This window comes from Salminus brasiliensis, chromosome 19, assembly GCF_030463535.1.
Source record: "Salminus brasiliensis chromosome 19, fSalBra1.hap2, whole genome shotgun sequence".
In the NCBI taxonomy this organism is placed as follows: domain Eukaryota; kingdom Metazoa; phylum Chordata; class Actinopteri; order Characiformes; family Bryconidae; genus Salminus; species Salminus brasiliensis.
Window position 1 is genome coordinate 8,843,721 of NC_132896.1, and position 23,092 is coordinate 8,866,812.

Below are 23,092 nucleotides of genomic sequence, written 5' to 3' on the forward strand. Positions count from 1 at the left end.
ACTCGCGTGGTAGGTTAGTGGCCTGTGGGCGTTATTGTTGGGTTTGTGGTTCCCACCCGTATTCCGACAAACCCCCGCCTCCCACGCGAGGACTGGCTGGTTAGTAGTTTATATTCATATTTCAATATTCAATATTCAACATTTGTGTTTATGTAAACAACACATCTACACACAATACAAATCTTACAAGTTGATTTGCGCTAAACTACACAGCTGAAAGTAAGGGCGAGACTTTCACAGTGTCTCCCGTTGCTATGCAACAGAGTAACGAGGACTCCCCCCCCCCCCCCACCTGTTTTCTAGCAAGCTCCGCCTCCTCCAGCGCGACGATTGGCTAGTGAGTTCATACCCGCACGCAGTCCTACCACGTGAAGGGGCCAATCAAAACACGAGTGAGGGATGGTGGGTGGGGATAGGGGAGTGTGACGCTACTATGCTACTATGTCGCCTAGCAACGCGAGACGCTCAGAAGGACTTAGTGTTAGTTTGGCTTCTTAGTGGTCTGCTCTGACTCCTCTGTGCAGCGCCGCTGTAATGAAGAGGTAACATGTCTGATAGTTTTGGTTTACAAAAACAGAAATGCTGTGAATATAGATTTACACATATACTGTGAGTATGAAGTATTACACAGAGGCGGGGTTGGTCAGAAACCACCTGTTATGTCACTTCAGAAACCTCTGGTGTCGCCTCTTGTTTTATCGCTTTTTTAATTTAGAGAAGTAAAAAACGTCTTAGTTGCTCAGGGGTGACATTATTCATGTCACTGTACACAATTGTCTATCTATAAGTATCCCTAAATTATACCTAATTCTAAAACTTAGAAGTAGCTTTGAATTTTTCGTCTATTCAAACTAGCTGAGGTCATTCTTAAGCAAACAGCAAAGCACTTTTGTAAGTCATGCTAAATTCCCTAAATGTAAATGTCAATAATTATTCGTGAATAAGACCAGTGTAGATGCGGTGGATTTCATATAAAACATCACATATAACTGGACTATGGAAACTAAAATGGACACTGTCGTTTTCATCATTTATTAATATTATTATTTATTATTATAATTATTATCTTGCTCCCTAAAATGCACATTTGGCTGTAATAGACATGGTATTTTCTTATGCGTATAAAAAGACTATTACAATAAGAAAAAATTAGAAAAATCTGTAAACATTATATTTGTTTTTCGTGTAGTAAATGATTAAATATTTTTTTTTGTTTTTGTTTTTTTCTATTTCTTTTTAAATTTTAGTAGTCCAAATCTTCGCAAATGCACAAATATTTCTACTTAATTAGACAGTAATTATTAATGCATTTAAGCAAAGCTAAAACTTTGCTTCAGCCAAAAACAGAAATATTAAACAATATTAAACAAGAGGCCCAAACAACAAAGACGTTTTTCGCCCAAATGCGGCACTTATAAGCAAAGCATATGTTCCCGTGTTGACAGTTATTTTTCATGCTGTTCAATACGGTTCAGGCTACTGAGGAGAATTTCTGTCCATGGTGTGTTAATGTGTAGTTCTGCCATTTATGCTGTTAGGTCTCCCTCTAGTGGCCTTTTTGCTGTGTGCAGCAGTGGGGGGAAAATGTTGCTTAATGTACAGAGAAATGGTGTGTGTGTGTGTGTGTGTGTGTGTGTGTGTGTGTGTGTGTGTGTGTGGCCATGGCATGTATTTAGCATTGTATGGGGACCAAATAACCCTGGTATACTGAAAACATGAACACTGTGATATACTGGGGGTAATCAAATTCCCTGATTTGCATGTGGATTAAACGTTGGGGTTTGGTTAGGTGGAGCACATCAGCATGTATCTAAACTATTACTGTAAGCAGTGTGAAAGTCAGAAGCCCAAACTTGACTGCGTATTTGTGCTTAAAGGTAACGTTGTTTTGGTAACTGTACATCTCAGGTCTTGCCTCTGTGACAAACACTGGCGTTTGTCTGAGTTTGCATATGCAGATGACCTACACGCTGCCGAAGCTCCTTGACACTTTCAGTCCCATCAGTAACACACAAGATGCGCAGCTAAGTAAAGCTGCCATGTACGAGAATATGGGACTAGCTGTGGGGCATTTCTACAGGCTATAGTCTGTATAGTCATAGTCTCCACGTTGCCACTTTATTTTTGACTCAGTCTTAGTGAAGGAGTCTCGAGGCTTTGTCACAAAAACATGGACGTCCTCCAGCTTCCCTCTTAATATCATAAACCCCCTCTTGTGTTCGACACTCCCACTGTGGTGCAGATGCCCCCCTAACCCCCCCCCCCCCCCCCCCCCCTCCCCCTTAAACCCCCGCGCTCCAGACGGAGCGTGCAGCTGCCGACGTTACCCCCCTCCTCTTGCGCTCCCCATTCCCTCTGTGTGCAGACAAAAGCCCCCCACCTCACCCCACCCCCGCATCCATCCCGCCAGGGGATTGGAGCAGTGACCTGTCAGTAAAGTCCCTCCTCCTCCTCCTCCTCTTTCTCGCAGAGTTAAGAGTGTGGTGTGAGTGTGTGTGTGAGTGTGTGTGTGAGTGAAAGAGAGAGAGAGAGAGAGAGAGAGAGAGAGAGAGAGAGAGAGAGAGAGAAAAAAGAAGTGTTCACAATCCGTCCGGACCGAGAGCGGCGTCACGTCACGTTGAAGCGACTTTACCGACAGCAGCTCGCGCGCGGCATGGACGAGGAGATGCTGTCTGCAGACGAAGGTCTCGGCGTGTGCCCGCGGCAGCGGAGCCCGTACAGCGCCCTCAGGTCGCTTGCGACTAAGCGCGCGATTGTAAGGGCGAGGCGAGACAGACCCACCATGGTGGACATCCCGCAGGCGGGGGACGGCGTAGGGCGCGTGCAACAACAACAACAGCAGCAGCAGCAGCTCGCGACCGGTCCGCTATACACACACCAGCACCCTCTGCAGCTGCAGCGCCTCCCCTGCGACGCGAGTGCGAGGCCCAGCAGCGTCGGCGGACCTCCTGGAAGCCCCGCGCCACCTCCAATGTTTTGCGGCCGCAGGAGGGTCACGCTGCCCCCGGGCCGCACCGAGCTCAGCCAACAAGCTCCAGACTGCAGCTACGGCATCAGCCCAGGTAAGAGCCCCAACGCGCACGCGAGGAAGTTCGGCTTATGAACCATCAGAGCGCGCAGAAGCACACCACGGTACTTAAGCTACGTTGCTCAGTCAGGCTAGTTTGGAGATTGCCACTGGCGGTGTCCTGTTGAAAGTCACTGGTGTGTTTCTGTGTTGTTTTTGAATCCATATTTCTCAGAGAAACATGGCTGTGAGCGAGAGAGGGAGTCAAAAGTAAGAAACGGGGAGCGAGACTCCTAAACATTTCAGACTAGAGTCCTGACGTGAAAGTGCCCTAATTCATAGCTAGTAGCTATAACAGTGAGTAAAACTAAAAATAACCCTCTGAGTTATTGAACATGCTCCAGCCATTTCACTGCGTGTCACAAATCCAGTTTTGCTTTTAGTTGAATGTGAAGTTTTTCACCATAGTTTATCCCCAGCTTCTTTACAGTGGTGTTTTTACTCAAGATCCAAAGGCAGGAAGTTCTGCACAGTGATGAACTGACTGTGGCCTACAGTCACGACAGTCTTGATTCTGGGTGTCAGCAGAGGTGGGTAGAGTAGATAAACCCATACTGAAGTAAAGTGTTATTACTTAAATTCAGCTAGAAGTGAAACTATCTTTTGACAAACGACTGGGAATGAAAAGAAAGAGGTCTGAAACTACTAAAATACCATCTTTAGAAAACTGCAGTGGCTTTTCACTGCATCCAGCATCTATAGGTGTAGCAAACTGAAACAGAAATATAAATGCAAATTAGAAACAAAATGATTGAAGTCAGAGAAGATTGAATGAAGTGTTGTTGGAAAAATACTCCGATTTGCACAAATCCACAAAGTCCAAATTGAAGACTAGGTCTGTCTCAGGTTGTGAACTAGGTAATGTATGTATGGGATATCATGGTCTGTGTTTATGTGAACATGGCTAAAGTGTGATAGCTATGGAGCCCCACTCTACCACCGCAGCCTCAGATCCCCAACAGATCTAGCCTCCTTAAACCTGGCCTAAGCATTTAATAACTGGTTAGCTAACCGTACAAGTTTACCTACATGTGCATGTAAATAAACTCGATTCTCAGGCTCTAATCATGCTTCCTGCCTTCGTCCTGCTTCATAGAGCAAAAGTTACCCAGCTAGCTAAGCAAGTTAGTAAGCTAGATGTTGTGCTCTGGGTCAACAGCAACTCTCTTCCTCTTTTCTCAATTCCACCAATGTTTAGTTCCAAACCCAGCTGGCCTGAATAAGAGCTGAGGAATAAGTGTGCCTGAGTCGGCTATTGCAACCATGTGAGCTTCATTTTAGCTGTCATCTGGATTGTGTTTCTAGTTTTAAGGGGGGATTTGGCAAAAAATCAACTGTGCACAATTTTCCAAATATACTGAATTAGTCGAACAGCCACATGTATGGTGTAGATGTTTTTTGTCTGTGAAGCTAATGTGGTTAACAAACACTAGTAGTTAAACCCACATTTCACCTAAATACATGCCTGCTTCTCTCAACCTGTTCAGACCTCATCCAGGTCTTTGCTGTTGTGTAAAACATTTAACCCCAGTATTGAGGGTTTTATGTATTTCACAGCCTTATGGAAGTTCACAGGCAAACTTACTGTACCATGAACCACACTGACAAGTCTCCACAACCTTAAGGAACACCTAGATGCGATTGAGTGTGTGAGCATGTATTTACAGAAAGTATTTGGGTGATTATAGACTTGTATTGTTTGTTAGCTACAATAACCTCATAGCTCCAGTTTAAAACTTGATTTGAACCATGTCTTGGCAAAAAACAATTAGAATGAAAAATAAATGAACTAATGTGTAGTTTTTAGCCAATAACAAATCAGAAAAGTAAGCTGAGACAGAAGGACCTGTTTACAAGTTTACATCATCTTGCTTGGTGCTACTTTAAGCTGACAAAGCTCAGTCTCTGATGAAACTGCATGGGCAAATCAATACAAGAAGAAGGAGAAACCTCCTATGAACAGTAATGGGAGAAAAAGACATCGTTTTTTTACCAGTGAGATTTATAATCTTAATACAAAGAAGAAAATCAATTAACAGCATGTATTTATCATTTTATTAACACTTTATTAGCGTGATGACGCCCAAATCTACACACGATTGAGCTAAACAAGATTAAATGAATAACAAGCGAGGCTTCTAATGTGTTTCACGTTTTAAAAGAACGTTCAGATAAAGTACTGCTTTAATTATTGTATTGGGAGTACTGCAGTTTTCAAAGCAAAGCAGTGAGGTAAATTACCAATTAGCAAATCACAGTGATTCAGGATAAGGGCAATTTAGGCCACCTAAACAGAGTTACTGAGTTAATCATGAAGGCCGCTTAGAGTGACGAAGAGAGATGTTTAGCCTAATAATGATGTGGTCCTGTTTGGAGATCATTATAAAGGTGTGGCTGGATCAGAGTGAGTCATGTAGGTGTGGAGAGGTTAAATGCAGGGGTTGCTGGATGGCGGCAGATGCAGAGGCTGCATGTAGCGTGTGGTTCACTGTCAGGAGGGGGTTGTTGGAGGTTGTTATTAAGCAGTTCATGGTCCGCGAGCAGCAGGTCATCAGGCTGGTTTAAACACTGGTACAGCAGGAGCTTGTGGACCTCGGGAGGATGCCGTATGGTAGGTTGACAAAGAACAAGCGAAAATGTAACCATAAGGTTTGGGCTGCTTTCTCAGCATTCAGTGGTATGATCAAGTCCAGCCTTGTAAAATCAGAAAAGCTATAAGAAATAAGGGAGAGTTTTTCCTGCATTGAGTTTAGAATTCTCCTGTGTATTAGAGAGAGACATCATACTGCTACACTAACAACCATTAGTGTTCTTGGTATTTCGACTGATAAAGCCAGTATTGGGCAAAATGTGTATTAAGTCAGTCAGCCAATCCATACCCCTGGTGATCTGCTCACCCTCCAAAGTTCCCAGCCCTAATATAACACGCATGATCCTCCCAATCAAAAAGGTCAGGAACCTGTAAACTTAAGAGGTTGCTGCCATACTTGCATGAGGGTTTGGACCAGGACTAGGGTTGGGCTGCCCTGTCTTAAGCATAATGATTTGGTATGATCCTGTATGAAGTAATGCAGGCTTCAGGTATGCATTACTATGCAAAGTAATTCAGGCCCCAGGTAGTTTTTTGCAGGAATGTACGCTTGGCTTTTGACTTTAGGTTGACTGTTTAGTTATCCGGTTTCTTCACATGGGCCAGCTGGACATTTTTTTTTCCCAACGCTAGGACAGCCCGCTTCTGCCTAACTCCACATGTTATACGTATTGTAAGCACGTCTGATTGCTGTGCGTTTGCAGAAGGCTTGATCTAGAGAAAGCTATTCCACAAAGGCCTTTTATTACCATCTTACATGAGCAGTAAGCCTGTTCCTTCTGATTGTAGAAGCTGTGGTGTTGAAGTCTTGATCATTTAAGATTCCTGTATTAGCAGTGATTTCAGTGTGAATTTGACTGGTTGCCAGTCTAACTAGAATAACACAGGGTCAGTATTGTCGAAGGAACTGAGTGTCTTTAGCGCCAGCTGCTGTATTGTGGTCTAAGTGGAGTTTATTTAAGTGTGTGATGGAACATTTGGGACATTGAACATTACACTCACAAAATCAAAATGTTTAGGCTAGTTTCTTAGCCTTCAGAGAGAATCTAGAAGTTAGAGTAAGTGTCTCAGCTTTGTATACTGAAGAGAGGTGTGTTAGAAATAGGATTGCATCAAACAGGTGAGCTTAGACTATACCCTGTGTTTGATTTTAAAGATCAGGTACCAGAGTTTTAATTTTCTATATAAATGAATGCAAATAAGGATGTCTGATATATTGCCACATGCCTTGTGTATGTGTGTGTGTGGGTGAGAGAGAGAGAGAGAGAGTGAGAGTGTCAGAATTCGTTACAGGCAGTTGCTGGTTGTGCAGGTATAGACAGCTGCTCTGAGAGAGACATGGTACTGTGATAGATGTGAGAAATGTGTTGGTTTGCGGAACTGTCGGAAGCAGGCAGTTGTTACAGTGTGGCAGAACAGCTAATTGTAAAGGAGGCAATCAGAGTTTGCTGTGAAATCTGTGTCCGACCTAACGGCATATTAACAGGACAAATGAACACTTCATAACTATGTGCTGCGTCACTGCTGATGTGATATGCTTTTAGAGCTCTTGATATCAGCAGGCGTTTTCACAAACTATCAAAGCGTCTGCAGTGGGTCAGAAAGCTTGTATCCTGTTGTCTCAAACAGAGCACTAATAGGATAGGCGTGAGGTTTTGTAGATCCGATAATTTTGACATCAGTGAGATGCTGAAGGACCAGACTCACTCATATAAACAAGGTCCACACTCCAATATGCACATCATTTCCACAGGACTGAAATATGACACTGCAGTTATTTCCAAACGTGAATGCCCGGTTCTGTGCATCCCTTCTTCTTCTTCCATGGATTGCAAGGCTGCTTAGGAAGATTATAACAGCCCCTATACAATGTCTTTAAAAAGATGTTGATTATTGGGCTTATTTGGACTTCCAAACACCTCAGTTTCTTCATTTTTGTATTTTATATTTATAAAAAACATTGTTCTTGGTTAAAATAGTGATGGAGGATGATGGAGAGCACATACGGCAGTAGAGCAGCCACACATAGTAATACTAACATTCACCGCCCCTGTGTATCTCATTAATGATTCACATGAATGTGCATTTGGCAGAGGAACGAGGAAAGGCAGGAGTAGAAGAGACAGTCCACACATCACCAGTCACTTCAGACGTCCTTAATGCTGTTAATGGGCTTGGCTTTTTGGCTTTTTTTGGTTTGAAATATAAATGTATCATTGTGTTAATATTAGAATCCGTCCATAAATTGGCTAGTATTACTTACTGTGTATTCACTGTGCATTGAAGCCTTGTGTTTTTTGAACTAGCAAGTGTTATATTGCATCAGTGAGGTAGTAATTAATAAATCAATAGAAACTAATATAGTGCTGCTGTGGGTCTGCTTTGAGTCACAGTCTAAACTGGGTATACCTGCTTTAACAGGAACTCCTTTTTGTCCTCATTCATCTTCATCAATCAAAATTGCAGCATAACAAAAGACAGGATACGTGCTGGTCAGAAAAAGGTGTGTATTCTTGCTGATTGCAGGTGTAAAGGATTTAAATGTTGCCAGGTGAACGGTCTTTCTCTGTGGATTAGATTGTTGGTCAGGGAAGGTGAGGCATGTGTTGTGAATTCATTTAGGGTGGTATTTCAACTGTATGAAAGCTGATGGAGTGAGGCTGGTGACCTGTTAGAAATGCCAGAGGCCGTCTGAGGCGATTGCACCTTGTGTTTGAGTTGTAATGTATGAAAACACTTCAGCTGTGTACTTGCTTTTTGGGCACGCAGATGGAATCGCTGGCGTTTTTCTGAGATGCAGCACGCCAATAACAAGACTCTGGAAACTGTGCAATAAAGCAAAATTACATTTCAGAGCTCGCCCAATCTCGCAAGAGATTGTGATTAAAACAAATGAGGCTCATAAATTTCGCTCTGCGGAGCATGTTGTGTTTAATGAAATTTCAGGGAGCTCTCTGCATGGCATGATGCAGACGGCAAGGGAGGAGAAAGAAGGAGAGGAAGAATGAGGGAGCAAATGACAGAAGGAAAGTGGGTGAGATGGAAGGGGGAAAGAAGAGAGGGAGGGAGGGAAAAGGAGAGAAAGAGTGTGTGAGGAGACCAGAGGAGGAAAGGGGGGGAGGGCGGGTGAGCAGGAAAGGAAAAGAGGAGTGTGAGGGGAAGGATATTATCAAACACATCTCGGTGGGAGTAAACAGAGACGCTGTGCATATTAATAAATCGCCACATCTGCTCGCGCCCGATAGACACGTCTCAGCAACTGCAGACGCCCGTCACACGGCTGCCACGGCAACTGCACGCATCCCATAATTGCTTGCCCTGTGCCTTTGTGTGAGAGCGACAAATTCATAATCATCTTCCATGAGACATTAGAGACGGCCGTGCGGCTTCAGGCCGGAGTGGAGGGGGGAAGGGGGCAGGGGCAGAGGTGTGTGTGTGTGGGGGGGGATGGATATGCTGGTAGTGTGGAGGAACTGCACTGTTTTGATTAGTGAATCAATTCAAATTCCAGATCAATCGGGCTTTACTGGTAGTGCAGCTTTTCACAGTAAACAGCATCGCTTAGAAAACTGCCAAACCTGCAAAGAGCCGTACACACTGTACACAGCCTACACTTCAGTGCCCCACTTTCGTAACTTCAGAGCTTGCACTTCAGTTTTTCCAGTAGTTACTGAATAATTCATGATAGTTACTAAATTATTCAGCATAGTAAATAATTCAGTACAGATTCTGAATAATTCATGCTGGTGAATAATTAAAAATAGTCACTGAATAATTTATTATAGTTAGCCTCCTGAATAATTCATAGTGTAAATAATTCATCATAGTTCCTGAATAATTCATCATAGTTAATAATTCATGCTGGCCTAGTTCCTCAATAATAAGCCTTAAGATGAATAAATGAATAATAAGCCTGCAGCATCGAGCTTTAAAATGTTTCAAGCCTGATCCATCTGAGCAGAATGAAGGCGATGGTGGCAGAGTTTCAGTCTTAGAGTTACAGTGAGGAAGAGAACCTGAGAGGAGCCAGTGCTCAGCAACAGAAAGGGGAACTCCATCCTCCTTGTGCAACCGGCACCAGGAAGAGGCTGAACAAGATTTAGTCAAACATGCATGAAAGGGTTTCATTGTTGTCAGAGTTAAAGTGAATTATGGTAAGGCCTAATTACAGAGACTGGGATGTTACCACAGAAGATTTAAAGCAGATGCAGTTTTACTTCAGAAGAATTATCATGACTAATCCTCAGTACCCTACAATTATTCTATGTGTTGATCTTATGTTTTCATGATCAGTAATAATTATAAGTAACTTAGCAGTAGCTACTAATGAGACAGTAGTTAATATGAAAGTAGAGTAGTTAGGAAAGTGAGGAACTGAAGTCTAGGCCAACTTTACATGTTCTTAAAGCTAGAACACACAGTTAATGATAACATTCCATCTAATGCTGGTGTTTGTGAAAATGAAACAGTATTCTGGTGTAAGACAACATTCTAGAACAGTGTGGATGGAGTGAGAACATTCTAGAACATGTAAACTGATTAGAACATTGTAAATAGATAAACATTCTAGAACAAAGTGGATGGAGTGAGAACATTCTAGAACATGTAAATTGATTAGAACATTGTAAATACATAAACATTCTAGAACGGTGTGGATGGAATAAGAACATTCTAGAACAGCGTGGATGGAGTGAGAACATTCTAGAACAGCGTGGATGGAGTGAGAACATTCTAGAACAGTGTGGATGGAATAAGAACATTCTAGAACAGTGTGAATTGATAAACATTCTAGAACAGTGTGGATGGAGGCAGAACATTCTGGATGAACAGGGGAAAACTTTCTAGATTTTTTTAGCAACCACAATCAATCACAGAACCAGACACGACATGTCTGAAATGGTTTAAGGAGTTAATAAAGATGATGAAAATTGTATTAATGGTTGTTTTAAAATAAATTAATAATAATATGTAATATTAGAAAATAGAAATGTCATATGAACACGTCACAGTTTCTTCTGGTCTTCCAAATAAGCACTGAGCATTCATTGAGCAGTAACAGCCTCAGCTCAAATTTCCTTTAAGATTGGGAAGAATATGCAGTCTTTGTAGGTCCACTAAACAGGCACACAATACATGCTGTAGCCCATCTGTTGTCATGCATAATGTGTCAGCTGGCCCCTACCCCATTCAGCATTGTTCAGTCTCTGACTACAGGGCGATCCGAAGTTTTTTAGGTGGGGGACACAGCAGTCAGTGTCTCTGCTCTCTGGATAGGTGTGTTTTTAACTATTGGGGACCCTAACGCACATCAGGGGGACGCACCAGGGAATGAGCTGGAAGAAATTCAGAGTTGTTAAAGAAGATGAAGCAGTTATTTAGCAGGGAAGCTCTGCCACTTCCTAACAGTTGTGAGAGAACGTTGGAATGGAGATAGCATGTAATCACTTCACAGCTATAATCTGCTTCTAGATGTTCTACTCTAAAAGTGCATTATATGCTTGACTATTTGAACACTTATTTATGTGAAACAATGTGTTTTCTGTATATCTGGCACACATACCTGTGCTTTTGGGCTTGGTAGCTGTTTTCCTTTTCTGAACCTTTGCTAGTTCTGTACAGTATCATTTCTACACTTGGCACTTAAACACAAAAAAGTCTTTTGTTGGGTGTGTTGTGTGCATGCGCTACAGGTGCATTCTTTAGTCATATATGTACTTGGTTACATGTCCTTATGTCAACCAACTGTCAGGTCAGGATTACATCAGTCTCTTGAGATACTGTCTTTTTTAGTCTACTCTTCCACAATCCTTGCACTTCATGTCAAGGCAGGACACGACACTTGACTGTCCACTGTTCCATAAAGGTCCAAATCTGTGTGTCTGGTTCAACAGACATGATGGGTGAACTGGTACACCCCATTCTTAACAGAAGAATATTTTTGATGATGATGTATATTTAGACAGTCAGTTATTGACCGCAGAAATATCATGATCCAGATTCAGTTAAGTACCACATGTATTTAAGAGTGTTGGAGCCTTACCTTTTTACTCTTGGACTGTTATTAAAATTAAAATGTAAAAATGTACCCTTTACACTCCAGTCCATATAGTCCTAAGCTGCCAAAACAGTCAGATGTCATGAAAACCAATTTACATATATTCACATATTCAGCTTACAGCATCGTCTCTACCATTCAGGCCAAAGGTCTATGGAGCACTCTGCTTCTTGAATGCGGCACAGTGCAGTGCAGCCAATCCGGGCAGCGCTAATTTGCATACAAATCTTGAAGGCACAGTAACAAAAACAGCCTGTTCTATTTTAAAGTGTTAGAAAATGGTTGTGTACAAACAAATGATGACCGTTATCGGTATGTCCAAACAAACTGGAATGAAATACGCAAAAAAGCTTTTGGCCCTTAAACTTATTTCTATTTATATTCGATAATATCTATTATTGGCCCAAAGCCAATAAAGTCTGTGTAGAGTATGTGCAGTCACCAGACACTGTATTATAAAAAGGCTGCTTTATAGCCCCACCTTGCTGGTGTTCGTTTACAGTCTGGAGCCCGTCTGTTACCATGTACAAAACATGTTTTTGCCATCCTCTCATCTTTCATCATAGGCCATTTCTACTCACCAGGCTGCTCTTGGAAGTTCCTTTTTTTTTTTTTTTTTTTTTGAGTGGCTAACCACTCTCAACCTAGCAGTGTCACACTACTGTGCTGAAAAGTGTCCTCCAGCCAAATAACATCTGGTCAATAGTGGCCCTGTGGTCAGAAACTGAACCATGATGAATGGGGTAGAGGCCAGCTGACAAATTGTGCTCCAACAGATGGACCCCAGTCTGTAAATGTACCTCTGCATAGTGAACCTACAAGGTAGGTGGAGTTCATAAGGTATACGTGGAAGTAGAAGGCAGGGGTTTCTAATGAAGTGGGTGTTGTGTGTCTGTATTGTGTGTTCTTGTTTACATTCTGGTTTACTGGCTCATAAACAGCAGATGGAATCCAGTGTGTATTTGTACACTTATATAGTGAACCTGTGAGGTAGGTAGGGCTTATAAAGTGGCCAGTGAGTGGAACTGCAAGGTGGATTTATCTAATAAAGTTGTGTGTGTGTGTGTGTGTGTGTGTGTGAGTGTGTGTGTGTGTGAGTGTGTGTGTGTGTGAGTGTGTGAGTGTGTGAGTGTGTGAGTGTGTGAGTGTGTGAGTGTGTGAGTGTGTGAGTATTCCCACTTTGGCCTCCTGTAATATCTTGTGGCTAGAGGGAATTGAGCTGTTGCTGATCAGAGAGATTTGAGGGGAAAGAGAGGGAGACGGAGAGAGGTGCAGACACAGAGAGACCTGCACACATGCCTCTCACTGCACACAGCTCACTGTTGACATTTACCTTTTCTGTGCTTGTCTCCATTAAAGCTTTACAATGAGCTGGGATTTAACAGTATGGAAGATCAGCATCAAATCCCTTAAAGCGACTTAAGCTTTTATACAACGAAGCAAAAAAATAGTCATGATTGTGATTCATTTGTCTTATGAATTCTCATGTATTTTAAACACTTCAGCCACAATACCAACCTCAAATTACCTCCTAAGGATAAACATCCTAAACCTACTGTTGTATTTTCCGACCTCTTACATCTAAATGGTCTTCATGTGGGCCCGTACTTCAGTTCAGTAATCAAGTGACTTAGACCATAGGTTCATAGGTATATCACAGAACAATAGTCAGCTCACCACATAACAAATTCAAGTCTGGCTACATGTGGTCCCAAACTAAAAACTTTTTTGTAGTTTTAATAGATGGCGTTTGGCATTTAGGCCCCCTGTCACACACCCACACACATCTACAAACTGGCTATTGTTTTACAGTCAATAACTGTAGCCTACGTTGATTTAAAAATCACTCTTCATTTGATCTGCTACCACAAATCCTGTCATAGCTCACTGTGCAGAGAACAGCGTGATTGGCTAGATTTACATTTTCAAGCAACAGATTGTGTAGAATTGCGTCTTTTAGTCGAAAGTCGAAAAATAGGTCAGGCCAGTTGCTGGTGCCCCCCATCATGCACTACTGTCTACAATTTACATATGCTTCATAGTAGTTACTGAATAATGCATGTTAGTAATGTATAATTCATGTTGATTCCTGAATAATTCAGTGACTATCATGAATTATTCAAAAACTATCATGCATTATTCAGTGACCGTCACAAACCACGCACAAAGGTTATTGAATAAAGAATAATAGGTATGGTATAATGTTCTGTATGGTAAGTCTTTAGAGGTTTAGGACTAAATAATAATCCTGTTTCAAGAAATTAATCCCTCCATTCATTTTGCTTTTTGCAGAAAACCGGCTGATCCTGGACGCCTTTGCGCAGCAGTGCAGTCGTGTGCTTAGCCTGCTGAATGGTAACAGCAGGCTGCTGCCACCCCCACCTCCGCCACCCCTCAGCCCTCCGTCCTCCTCAATCTCCACAGTCATCAAACAGGAAGTCGGCTGCCAGTCTGAGTCAGAGCCGCTAGAGACCAAGCCCAAGCCGGAGGATCTGGATTTGTCAGTGGCCCAGAACTCGCCCCAGCGTAGTGGAGAACAGTGGGGCCAGCAGCAGACATCAAACCTCCTTCAGGTCTTTACTGAGTCTCTGCAGAACTACCTGCTGGCCGGAGCGCAGGCCACACAGGTAACAGTGAGAGATGTGACAAAAATGGGACATTATCCTACTAAAAGACTTAAATTTCCTTGATGAATTGTTTCTGAGAACAAGTTGTATTCAGTACACATTGAACAGCAGTGGCACATTTAGTTTTAAGGACAGTGATTTCTTTTCCTAATGTGTGTGGAAATTTAAGAAAGAACAGGAACCTTTTTTAAAATAATGATGCTTTTTTAATGATGTGGGTTCAGCAGATGCAGTTGAACTTTAGAAAAGTACAGATGATATCCATGATATACTTACAAGGGCATATTGTGAAAAGGTCTCTTGATAATGATACCATGCTTTTATATTGCCCACCCTTACTCACAGAGTGATTCCCGCCTCCAACCTGAGCGCCAGCCTGCCGCCCCTGGGTCACCACCCCACAACCTGGGTGGCTGGAGTTCACCCACACCTTCAGAGTCATACGGCCACCCTTCTTCAACCCTACCCGATGAGGAGGAAGAAGGCTGCTGTCCGCGCTGTATAGAGCTAGAGCAGGAGGTACTGAGTCTGCAGCAGGAAAATGAGGAGCTCCGACACAAGCTAGAAAGCATTCCAGGTACATCACCACCTCAAAATGTCCTTAAAGCCATAGATCAGAAGGTGGCAGGTGAACCACATCAATTTTGACATATAATAATCAGTAAAGCATGCACTCTTGATCCTCCAGACACATTTCTGTAACGTCTCACAGTGTCTTCTATGTTTTTGATATTATTGTGTAATACCTTATTTTTATATAGCTATTTCATAGGTGCATACCTTTGAGTGCATGGCATAAGTGCAGAGCTGGCACTAATGACTGTTTTTATGATTAATCTGTCGATTATTTTGTTTAGTCAATTAATCTAAATGATTGATTTTCCTCCAACAAAGGTAAATTAAGGTTTACATATTAGGTGCAAAACTGTCAGTTTAAACAAGAACTTAAGCATAACAGTCAGCAGTGCAGTGGATATATATCAAAGTTTGTGATCTATTGTATTCATGCCATTCCCTACACAGACAAATGTGCTGTAATAGAGTCATTACATATGGTTAATATTCAGTCAAGCCTAAATCGCATGAACCCACACACTGGCACCATCAGGTCAACGTAAAAGCCCAGATTCTAGCCTTAACATTTTATATTGGTCACATATTCACTGGAGATTGGCAGATGAATGAGAGATGGATAGATGAATGTACGGCTTTACTAACGAGTGCATTTAGCAGCTACAAGAACAACGATTTTAAAGAGCTTCCCTACCAAAAGCTGGCTCATACCTTCAAGGTGGCCTGCGTGTTTTCTCTTCAGGTGTTTGTGCGTCATGTGAGGCCTTCGAAACTTTGTACAAACCACCTTTTAATTTCAAGCTAATTTCAGGTTCTCTCATACTTTCGATACTTTGGAAACTTTTAAAAGCCTATTTCCCCAGGTCAAAAACGACTGCCCTCATGGAGCAATTTACATAACATTGTTATTTGTTATTTGAACTGAATATTTTAGAGACCTTAGAAGCTAAAGCTAATCCAAAAAAATTAAGATAATGTTAGAATGATGCATCGGCTTAAAATATTAAGGTTGGCACTTTTTCAGCGTCAATGTCATTGACTACAGAGATTAATCACGGCAGCCCTACATAAGTATACATTCTGTGTTACACAACTAAAATAAACATAAGTGTAAAAATAATTGTGGAACATCAAAATCTAATCAAATCAAGTTGAATTTGGTTGATCTTTCCTTTGCATTGAATCAGTTCTTAAAGAATTGTAATAAAATGTCGCTCATCATTTAAGAGGCAGGAGGCTGTAAAAGCTCATTAGTGTTAGAATGGTCTCATTACTGATCATATCATTTGTGTATGTTTGTGTGTCTTGCAGTGCCATGTCAGACAGTGCTGGATTACTTTAAGACAGTCCTGCAACAGTATAACCAGTTCACGCCACCCCCCACTGAGGAGCAGCTCACGGAGGTTAGAGATCCAGACATTGGGCCAGATGTACGTAAGTGAGAAGACGCAGCACTAAAAGTGCCTTGACGCGACCGCAGTATGCGCTCGCAGTGCGTCTGATGTTCAGTTTTTTGAGGCTGTAGCTAATAATGCAAACTGTGAATAGGACCACCGACTATTGGTGTTTGTGGCGCAGGGTTTAGTGAAATGGTGGAAACGTCAACAAGCTTGGGAGAAAAGAGAAAATTGCAAGTTCAATGATAAAGAAATAGTGGTATTAATGAATGAAATTCTCTCCCACCAGGACATCCTTCAGGGGTGTAATTCTACTCCAGATCAAAAAATATCTGGAATCATTAATGCGGATTGTGAGCGCATATTGCAGCCGTACCAAGACGCGTTTTGCGCTGCGCCTCCTCACGTACGTATATATCTGAGAACTGAAAAAATGTTGTTCTGTTAGCAAATTCTTTTAGCATGGGTTTGAGGCCTATGCTTTGAGCGACCATGACTGCTCCTATTGTTAAAGGAAGTTTCCCAATAGTAAGTGTTTGAGATGTTACTGTTCATTTATGCCTTGTGGAGGCGGAGAAACTCTAGTGAGTCAAACGGATTGCGTAAGCAGGCGTACATCCGGTAATTCCACTTATGTTTTGCGTCATTCTCTCCCAAATGAATATGTATGAGGGAGAGAAACGGAATCTTGTTACATTCATGCCAAAACTTAGTTTCTCCAAAATGGCAGCTTTACAGGAGAAGGAAAAGCCTTCTTAATTTTTAGTGGAAGTCAATTTAAAAAGATTTTATTATTCGTCAGTTAGGAGCATGATGTGTAAAAAAAACTAAACAAAACACAAAAAAACACACACAGATTCCTATTATGTCAAAAATGGTACGATACAAAGTTTTTCATGTTTGTAACAATTTGCGCTTTTTTCATGTATTGAACATTTAGGCTTATACTCCAATTGTGTATTTAATATGGGGGGGGGGGGGCAATAAAAAAATTCACTATAAGAAGAAAACTCATCTAGTCAAGGCTTAGACTTCATCTGGAAATAGGAAACAGAATCTTTGGTGATTGAACTGCTTTGACCCAGAATTAGTCTTTTCAGTACTGGATTGTTTTCCAAAACTGATGTTTAAAACTACAGAATCCTAGCAGAAGCATAGGTAAACCTAAGGCGCATTCAGACCACTAAATAGTCGCCAGAAACCAAAAAGAGAAGTGAAAAATTCATTCAAATGTTGAGCTATATTAAGGCTGTGGAAACAGCTCCTTGACTCAATGTTACATAAAGTAATGCAAATGAAAGCATTACAGAATGCTGCCTCATGGCTGACTCTTTATTTTTTGAAGTTTTATCATCAAAACATGTTCTGTTTAAGGCATGTGAAATGGTCTGTTATCGAGTATAAGCTCTGTTGGCTAGACGACGATAAAATGTCGAAAATATGAGCTGAGTGTTTAAGGGTAATTTAGCTTTAGATCTGCTCAGCTTGTTCTCTTTGAAACCACGAAAATGACTGAAATAACTGACCAGCTCTAGTAGAGTGGAGTTGTTGAAGAGAGCTGGCCTTATTCCACCAGACCAATCAGGAAAATGTGTATTAAGTCATATTTGTGTTAAATCTACATGAAGATGCTGCAAAGGGGTCTTTGAGTGACTCCATAGAGGAAAAGATTAAAGAAACATTTTTGTAAAATAGATGTTTGTGTAGGAAGGTTCAAAAGTTAAGTTAAGTTAATTTAGACATTCTTTACAATTTAAAGGTTCTTCAGACTCTCTTCTGTCATTCCAAAATGGTTATTTGATGGCATCACTCAAAGAACGCTTTATTTTTAAGAGAGCAGGGCTGGGCATGATGTTTACTGTTGTGAATGAATTAATTTAATCACTATTAATATGCATGCACAACAGCATGTTTCAGTGCATGTAGAGTGTAGTTGGTCCTGGTCAACCAGATTTAGTGCACAGTAGTGTGAGAAATGTAAATATATTTCTAAAGTAGTTTCTAAACAGTATGAAATGATTTTTGAAAGTATTAATATAATTAATTGATGATTATCTGTTATCTGTGTTTTTTACCTGAAAATGGTTCAGAAGGTCTAATGTAAATCTCTTGACCCTTCAGGGCAGTAAACAGCTGTTAGGAAACTACCCTCTCTTCATCACAAACAAACAGTGGGACGAGGCAGTGAACTCCTCAAAAAAGGATGGCCGCCGGCTGCTGCGTTACCTCATTCGCTTTGTCTTCACAACAGACGAGCTGAAGTACTCTTGTGGATTGGGAAAGAGAAAGCGCTCAATCATGAGCGAAGGACCAGAGAGGCGGCCACTCAACCCCATCAAAGTCACCTGCCTGAGAGGTACGTGGAACCAGCAGGGCAGATAAAGCATGCGAGCTAAAATCAGCTTTAATACTGTTTTTAAATATGCATGGAGACGTGCAGCATGAATTATGTGTGTTCATTCCAGCAGAGTGTTAAATGTTTGATGGGGTATGTCCTGCTGTAGTTCATTCTCTGGGTGAAGAAAGTAGTTCAACAAAAAATGTACACAACCTTTTCCTTACCACAAATGTAGTCAGTCTGTTGAGCATGTGAGTTTGCTTTTTCAGTTTTGCCCTAGTGCTACAAGGCTAATGAAGCTTGCAAAGATTAGATCTTGAGCTTGCAAAATCACACTAGGGGCACATCTAAGTAAAAAATGGGATCTAGTGCAAGATGTAAATAAGCCCACAGTGTCAGAATCTACATAATGTCGCTGCCATGCCAAGGTTTTTTTTTCATTTATGTATTTATTTATTTTACATATTTTCCAAATTAGCAGCTTTACAGGAGAAGGAAACCCCCTTCTTCCAGTGGAAGCGGAAGCTTGTATTCCAGATCATGTTTGGAGCATTTCTATTGGTCTGTTTATCACAAACGTATGTAAAGAACATCTGCCAGGTTCACATTATGTTAGAAAATGAAAAACAGCAAAAATTGAGATATAAGGTTTTTGCATGACTATGATGAAAGTAAGTTTAACTGAAAGTAGCAAAATATGTCCACAAACATTTGGACATATTGTGCACTTGCTGTTCAACTAATTCTTGAGGTTAAGAGGACATTCTCTTCTCTTCACATCTTCCTTTGTACCCACCTGCTTTCTTCGTCTCAGTCCTTTCCCTCATCACTCTCTCATTTTGTTCTTCGCAGACTCCTCTGCCTCTCTTTACTCTTTCTGTGACTGACTAGGCATAAGAGCCTCTGGTAAATGGAGATGTGTAAATGCAGATGTGTCTGTCCACAGAGTTTATCCGGATGCACTGTGCGTCAAACCCGGACTGGTGGATGCCGTCTGAAGAGCAGATTAACAAGGTGTTCAGTGACGCTGTGGGTCATGCGCGCCAGGGACGGGCTGTTGGAACCTTCCTTCCCGGCTGCGGCAGTGGCAGCAGCAGCAGCGGCAGCAGTCTGTACATGGACGGCTACGACGGACAGCTGTCCCAGGACGAGCTCTACCTCAAGAGTTCACAGAATGGCCTGGGGGACTAAATCTCACTAAGGAGGACTTGGACCAGCAGACTGTTTGCAGTGTCAGCACTGTATTGGACTGTTGTAGCTACATGACATAACTGCTCTGCCTGTGATGTCACTGATTGTTGAATCCATGATGTCACAAAAGCCAAGAATTTCACAGAACAGGGTTTCCCAGCAAGAGCCCACGAATACTCTCAGGAATGTGGGTGCTACAGATAGTTTTTCAGAACCCTGCCCTGCACATTTAACAGCCCCTGCAATTCTAAAAGGGCTTGTTAATGAGCTGATTAGTTGAATCATGTGTTGGGAGCCAGAACAATACTAGAATGTGCATGGCAGGGTGCTTCCAGGACCAGGGTTGAGAAACACTGCCATAAAAGAACCACTTTGGGTTCCATGTTTGTAATAGAGATGTGTAAGTGTGAAGAACTTTTAAAGCCTCACGCATTTATATTACAAAATGGTTCTTTAAGTGTTATTTAAGGGTTCTTCTGTGGCATCACTTAAATACCCTTTTTGTAGCACTTTTAATTTGAAGGGTGTAAAAATATATATTTCTAGTTTATTTCTTATTTCCGAAGTAGCTGCTTAGGACTCTCTGGAGCAGAAAAAGCATTAATCGTGCCTAATGATAGGTGTGGGCTAGAGGGGTATAAGGCCTCCAGCACTGAGCTGTGGAGCAGTGGAACTGTGTTCTCTGAAATGATGGTGCTTCACCCAGTACTTTTGGAGTGAGTTGAGGATAAGGTATATTGGTGACCATCAAATCCTTACAGCAGTGCTCCAAAATCTAGTAAAAAGTCTAGACACAGTTAATTCAATAAAGTACTTTAATCTTTTTTCCCCTAATACCCTTGGTTTCTAAACAAACAGTGAATAAACAGGAGTCCCCAAACCTTTCTCCATACAGTGTATATATTTCATGTTAGTCTTATACCTCCAGTTTAACACTAAAGACTTTTGACACTAGACATGCCATGGTTGATCAGCTATACAGGGCACAGGGGAAATTCTGTAAAGTAAAATTTTGGTCAAACCATCTCTTCAAGACAGAAGTGAGGATTTTCCAGTAAAAAATTACCCTGACCTTTTCTCATATTGGACGTTCTTCACTTTTGGCCTGGTAGACTGGTTAACTGTGAAATCCTGCTCTGTGAAATTTTCCCCCTAAGAAAGAGAAGTACCCCCTGATGAGACAAACAGGCAAGCAGATACACAAACAAATATAACTGTACACTTTTCCAGACACCCCCTTTCCACACAAAGCATATGTTTTCTCTTCACTGACCCAGCAGTAGCCTTTTTTACCAATATAGATGCAGAGGGTAGAGTGTATGTATGTATGTATGTATGTATGTATGTATGTGTGTGTGTGTGTGTGTGTGTGTGTGTGTGTGTGTGTGTGTGTGTGTGTATATATATATATATATATATATACACACACTCTACCCTCTGCAGTGTGAGCTGAAATATTCCTACCTGCTTTCTGTACCATGGTAGCATTGTACATACTTGTAAACACCAAGAGATTTCTTTGCAGGTCATCGATGAGAGCAGTGTGTTGTTGAGTATGTGGTTGAACATGGCAGGGAGAAATGCATAAATCGTCAGATCACATCATTCATATCTCAAACTACATCAATCGGGCATACTAAGATAAAAATCTATTTTAGTTAAAAATGTGATAGACATATTAATATGAATGTAATAATTGTAATGATGTTCATTGTAAATAGGGAAGGGAGCTTCCTAGTGTGAGAGTCTATGTGTGCATTCGCATCACATATTATCAAGGTGCTATTATTACAAGTCATTATAGACAATGAATGACATATCAAAGAGTTTATTCATAGATGAGGACGTTCAAAGTGCCATCACTTATTCTGTTGTCGGATGTTGAGTGTTGTGGTAAAATCGGTTTCATGGTCAGTGTTTGATGGAATCGTTCGTCCATGTTTGTGAAGGCGGAAGTAAGGCTAGGCTATTGATGTGTGTAGATGGCTTGGTAAGCCCTAAATTAAGCCTTAGGGGAGATCCAATATAAAGATTATCCTGGTTGTTTCATGTTATACATTTGTTTGCTGAAGGAAAGGTGACCGACTGAATCTACTGATTCTTTGCGTAGTCAACTGCAAATATCTTTAATCTGTCTAACCATATAATTGTGGACTTATTTGGGGTTCAGTGTACAAATACCATTCTTTGCATAAGGACTTTTTGAGATGCCTTAAACAGAGACAAAGTCTGCAACTCAGAACTTCAAATACTGCCAATTTTTCTGACTGTTGCCAGTCTGCTGGGACTTTACCACTGCTGATGCTTCTGGCTGACCTTATTGGTTTGGTTTTGTTTTTTTCCCCTTTTTATAAATAGCTAGCCAAAATAATTGGGTACAAAATGAGCTATATCCTCTTCTTGAGGTCATGACCAAGAAGGACTGTCTAAGCCTGTGATGCTGTGTGTAGCCAACTTTGTTGTGGTTGTGTATATCCGTGGTAGCTCAGTTAGTTACCCTGTTCTAGGAATTCTGTGAGCACTGTGAAACCATAAACTGTTGTTTGTCCTCAATGTCAATAGAATCTTCCTTGAAGAATGCTGTTTTTGTTTTTAATTATTTTTATTTATTTATTTTTAATAATAATTTCAATGGAAAATCTACATTCGTACGTATTCTAATTTAAATACGCCCTGGATTTGTTAGGCTCGTGCAATGCATTTTCAAGCCTCGTCCACTAGATGGCAGAAGATGTCAAATTTGGAGCTCACTGCGGAGGTTTTTGTGACAGAACATACTGGAAGTTTTCCCACAGTTAACTATAATGGTTATTATATATTTATGAGAAACATTATGTGATTGAGTAGAAACGGAAGGTCTGCAATTTCTGTCATTTACATTAAAATTAAGGAACAGTAATATGTGCTCTGATTTACTTGGACTACAATGAAACTATAATAGTTTGTTTACGAAAATGTTACGCAATGTACAATTCAGGAATTACGTATAATGTCATGTCCGGCAGGAAAGGCACTTTAGTCCAGATGAAACTATTCTTGTTCATCATGGGACGATTTTACTGCGATAACATCCATAGTTTGCTGTCACCCCACCCCATCTGTGTTTCCCCACCTGTATTCAGACGGATAACGTCTCATGCTCTGTGATTGCGCACCGTCGTCTACTCGACCCGCGCTGTGATTGGCTAGTATTCAATTCCTTAAATCATTTTGGCCAATAGCGACGCGAGAGAGGCGGGGCGTGAGGTAGATAA

The 23,092-nt window shown here is 41.3% G+C and overlaps 1 protein-coding gene across 4 annotated transcripts; it reads left to right on the forward strand.

Annotated features, from left to right (window-relative positions):
- Positions 1-2,527: 2,527 nt before the first annotated feature.
- LOC140541380 (BEN domain-containing protein 4) lies at positions 2,528-22,479 on the forward strand. Of its 4 annotated transcripts, none has more exons than XM_072663988.1 (7): positions 2,528-3,062; positions 14,005-14,339; positions 14,685-14,916; positions 16,224-16,315; positions 16,599-16,715; positions 18,431-18,665; positions 19,594-22,479. In XM_072663988.1, exons 1-7 carry the CDS (start codon positions 2,654-2,656, stop codon positions 19,836-19,838), a joined length of 1,665 nt encoding a protein of 554 aa, XP_072520089.1. In that variant the 5' UTR covers positions 2,528-2,653; the 3' UTR covers positions 19,839-22,479. The 4 variants fall into 4 exon arrangements, with proteins under 4 accessions (XP_072520089.1, XP_072520090.1, XP_072520088.1 ...); XM_072663987.1 differs by having other exon boundaries at positions 2,529-3,062; positions 16,224-16,342; XM_072663989.1 differs by lacking the exon at positions 16,599-16,715 and having other exon boundaries at positions 16,224-16,342.
- Positions 22,480-23,092: the final 613 nt, after the last annotated feature.

Bases quoted from the DNA above. Each gene is read 5' to 3' on its own strand.
- LOC140541380 (XM_072663987.1), top strand. From the start codon at position 2,654: ATGGACGAGGAGATGCTGTCTGCAGACGAAGGTCTCGGCGTGTGCCCG. The intron at 14,917-16,223 runs GTACATCACCAC...TGTGTCTTGCAG, and splicing joins CAAGCTAGAAAGCATTCCAG to TGCCATGTCAGACAGTGCTG. The intron at 16,343-16,598 runs GTACGTAAGTGA...CTCTCCCACCAG, and splicing joins ATCCAGACATTGGGCCAGAT to GACATCCTTCAGGGGTGTAA.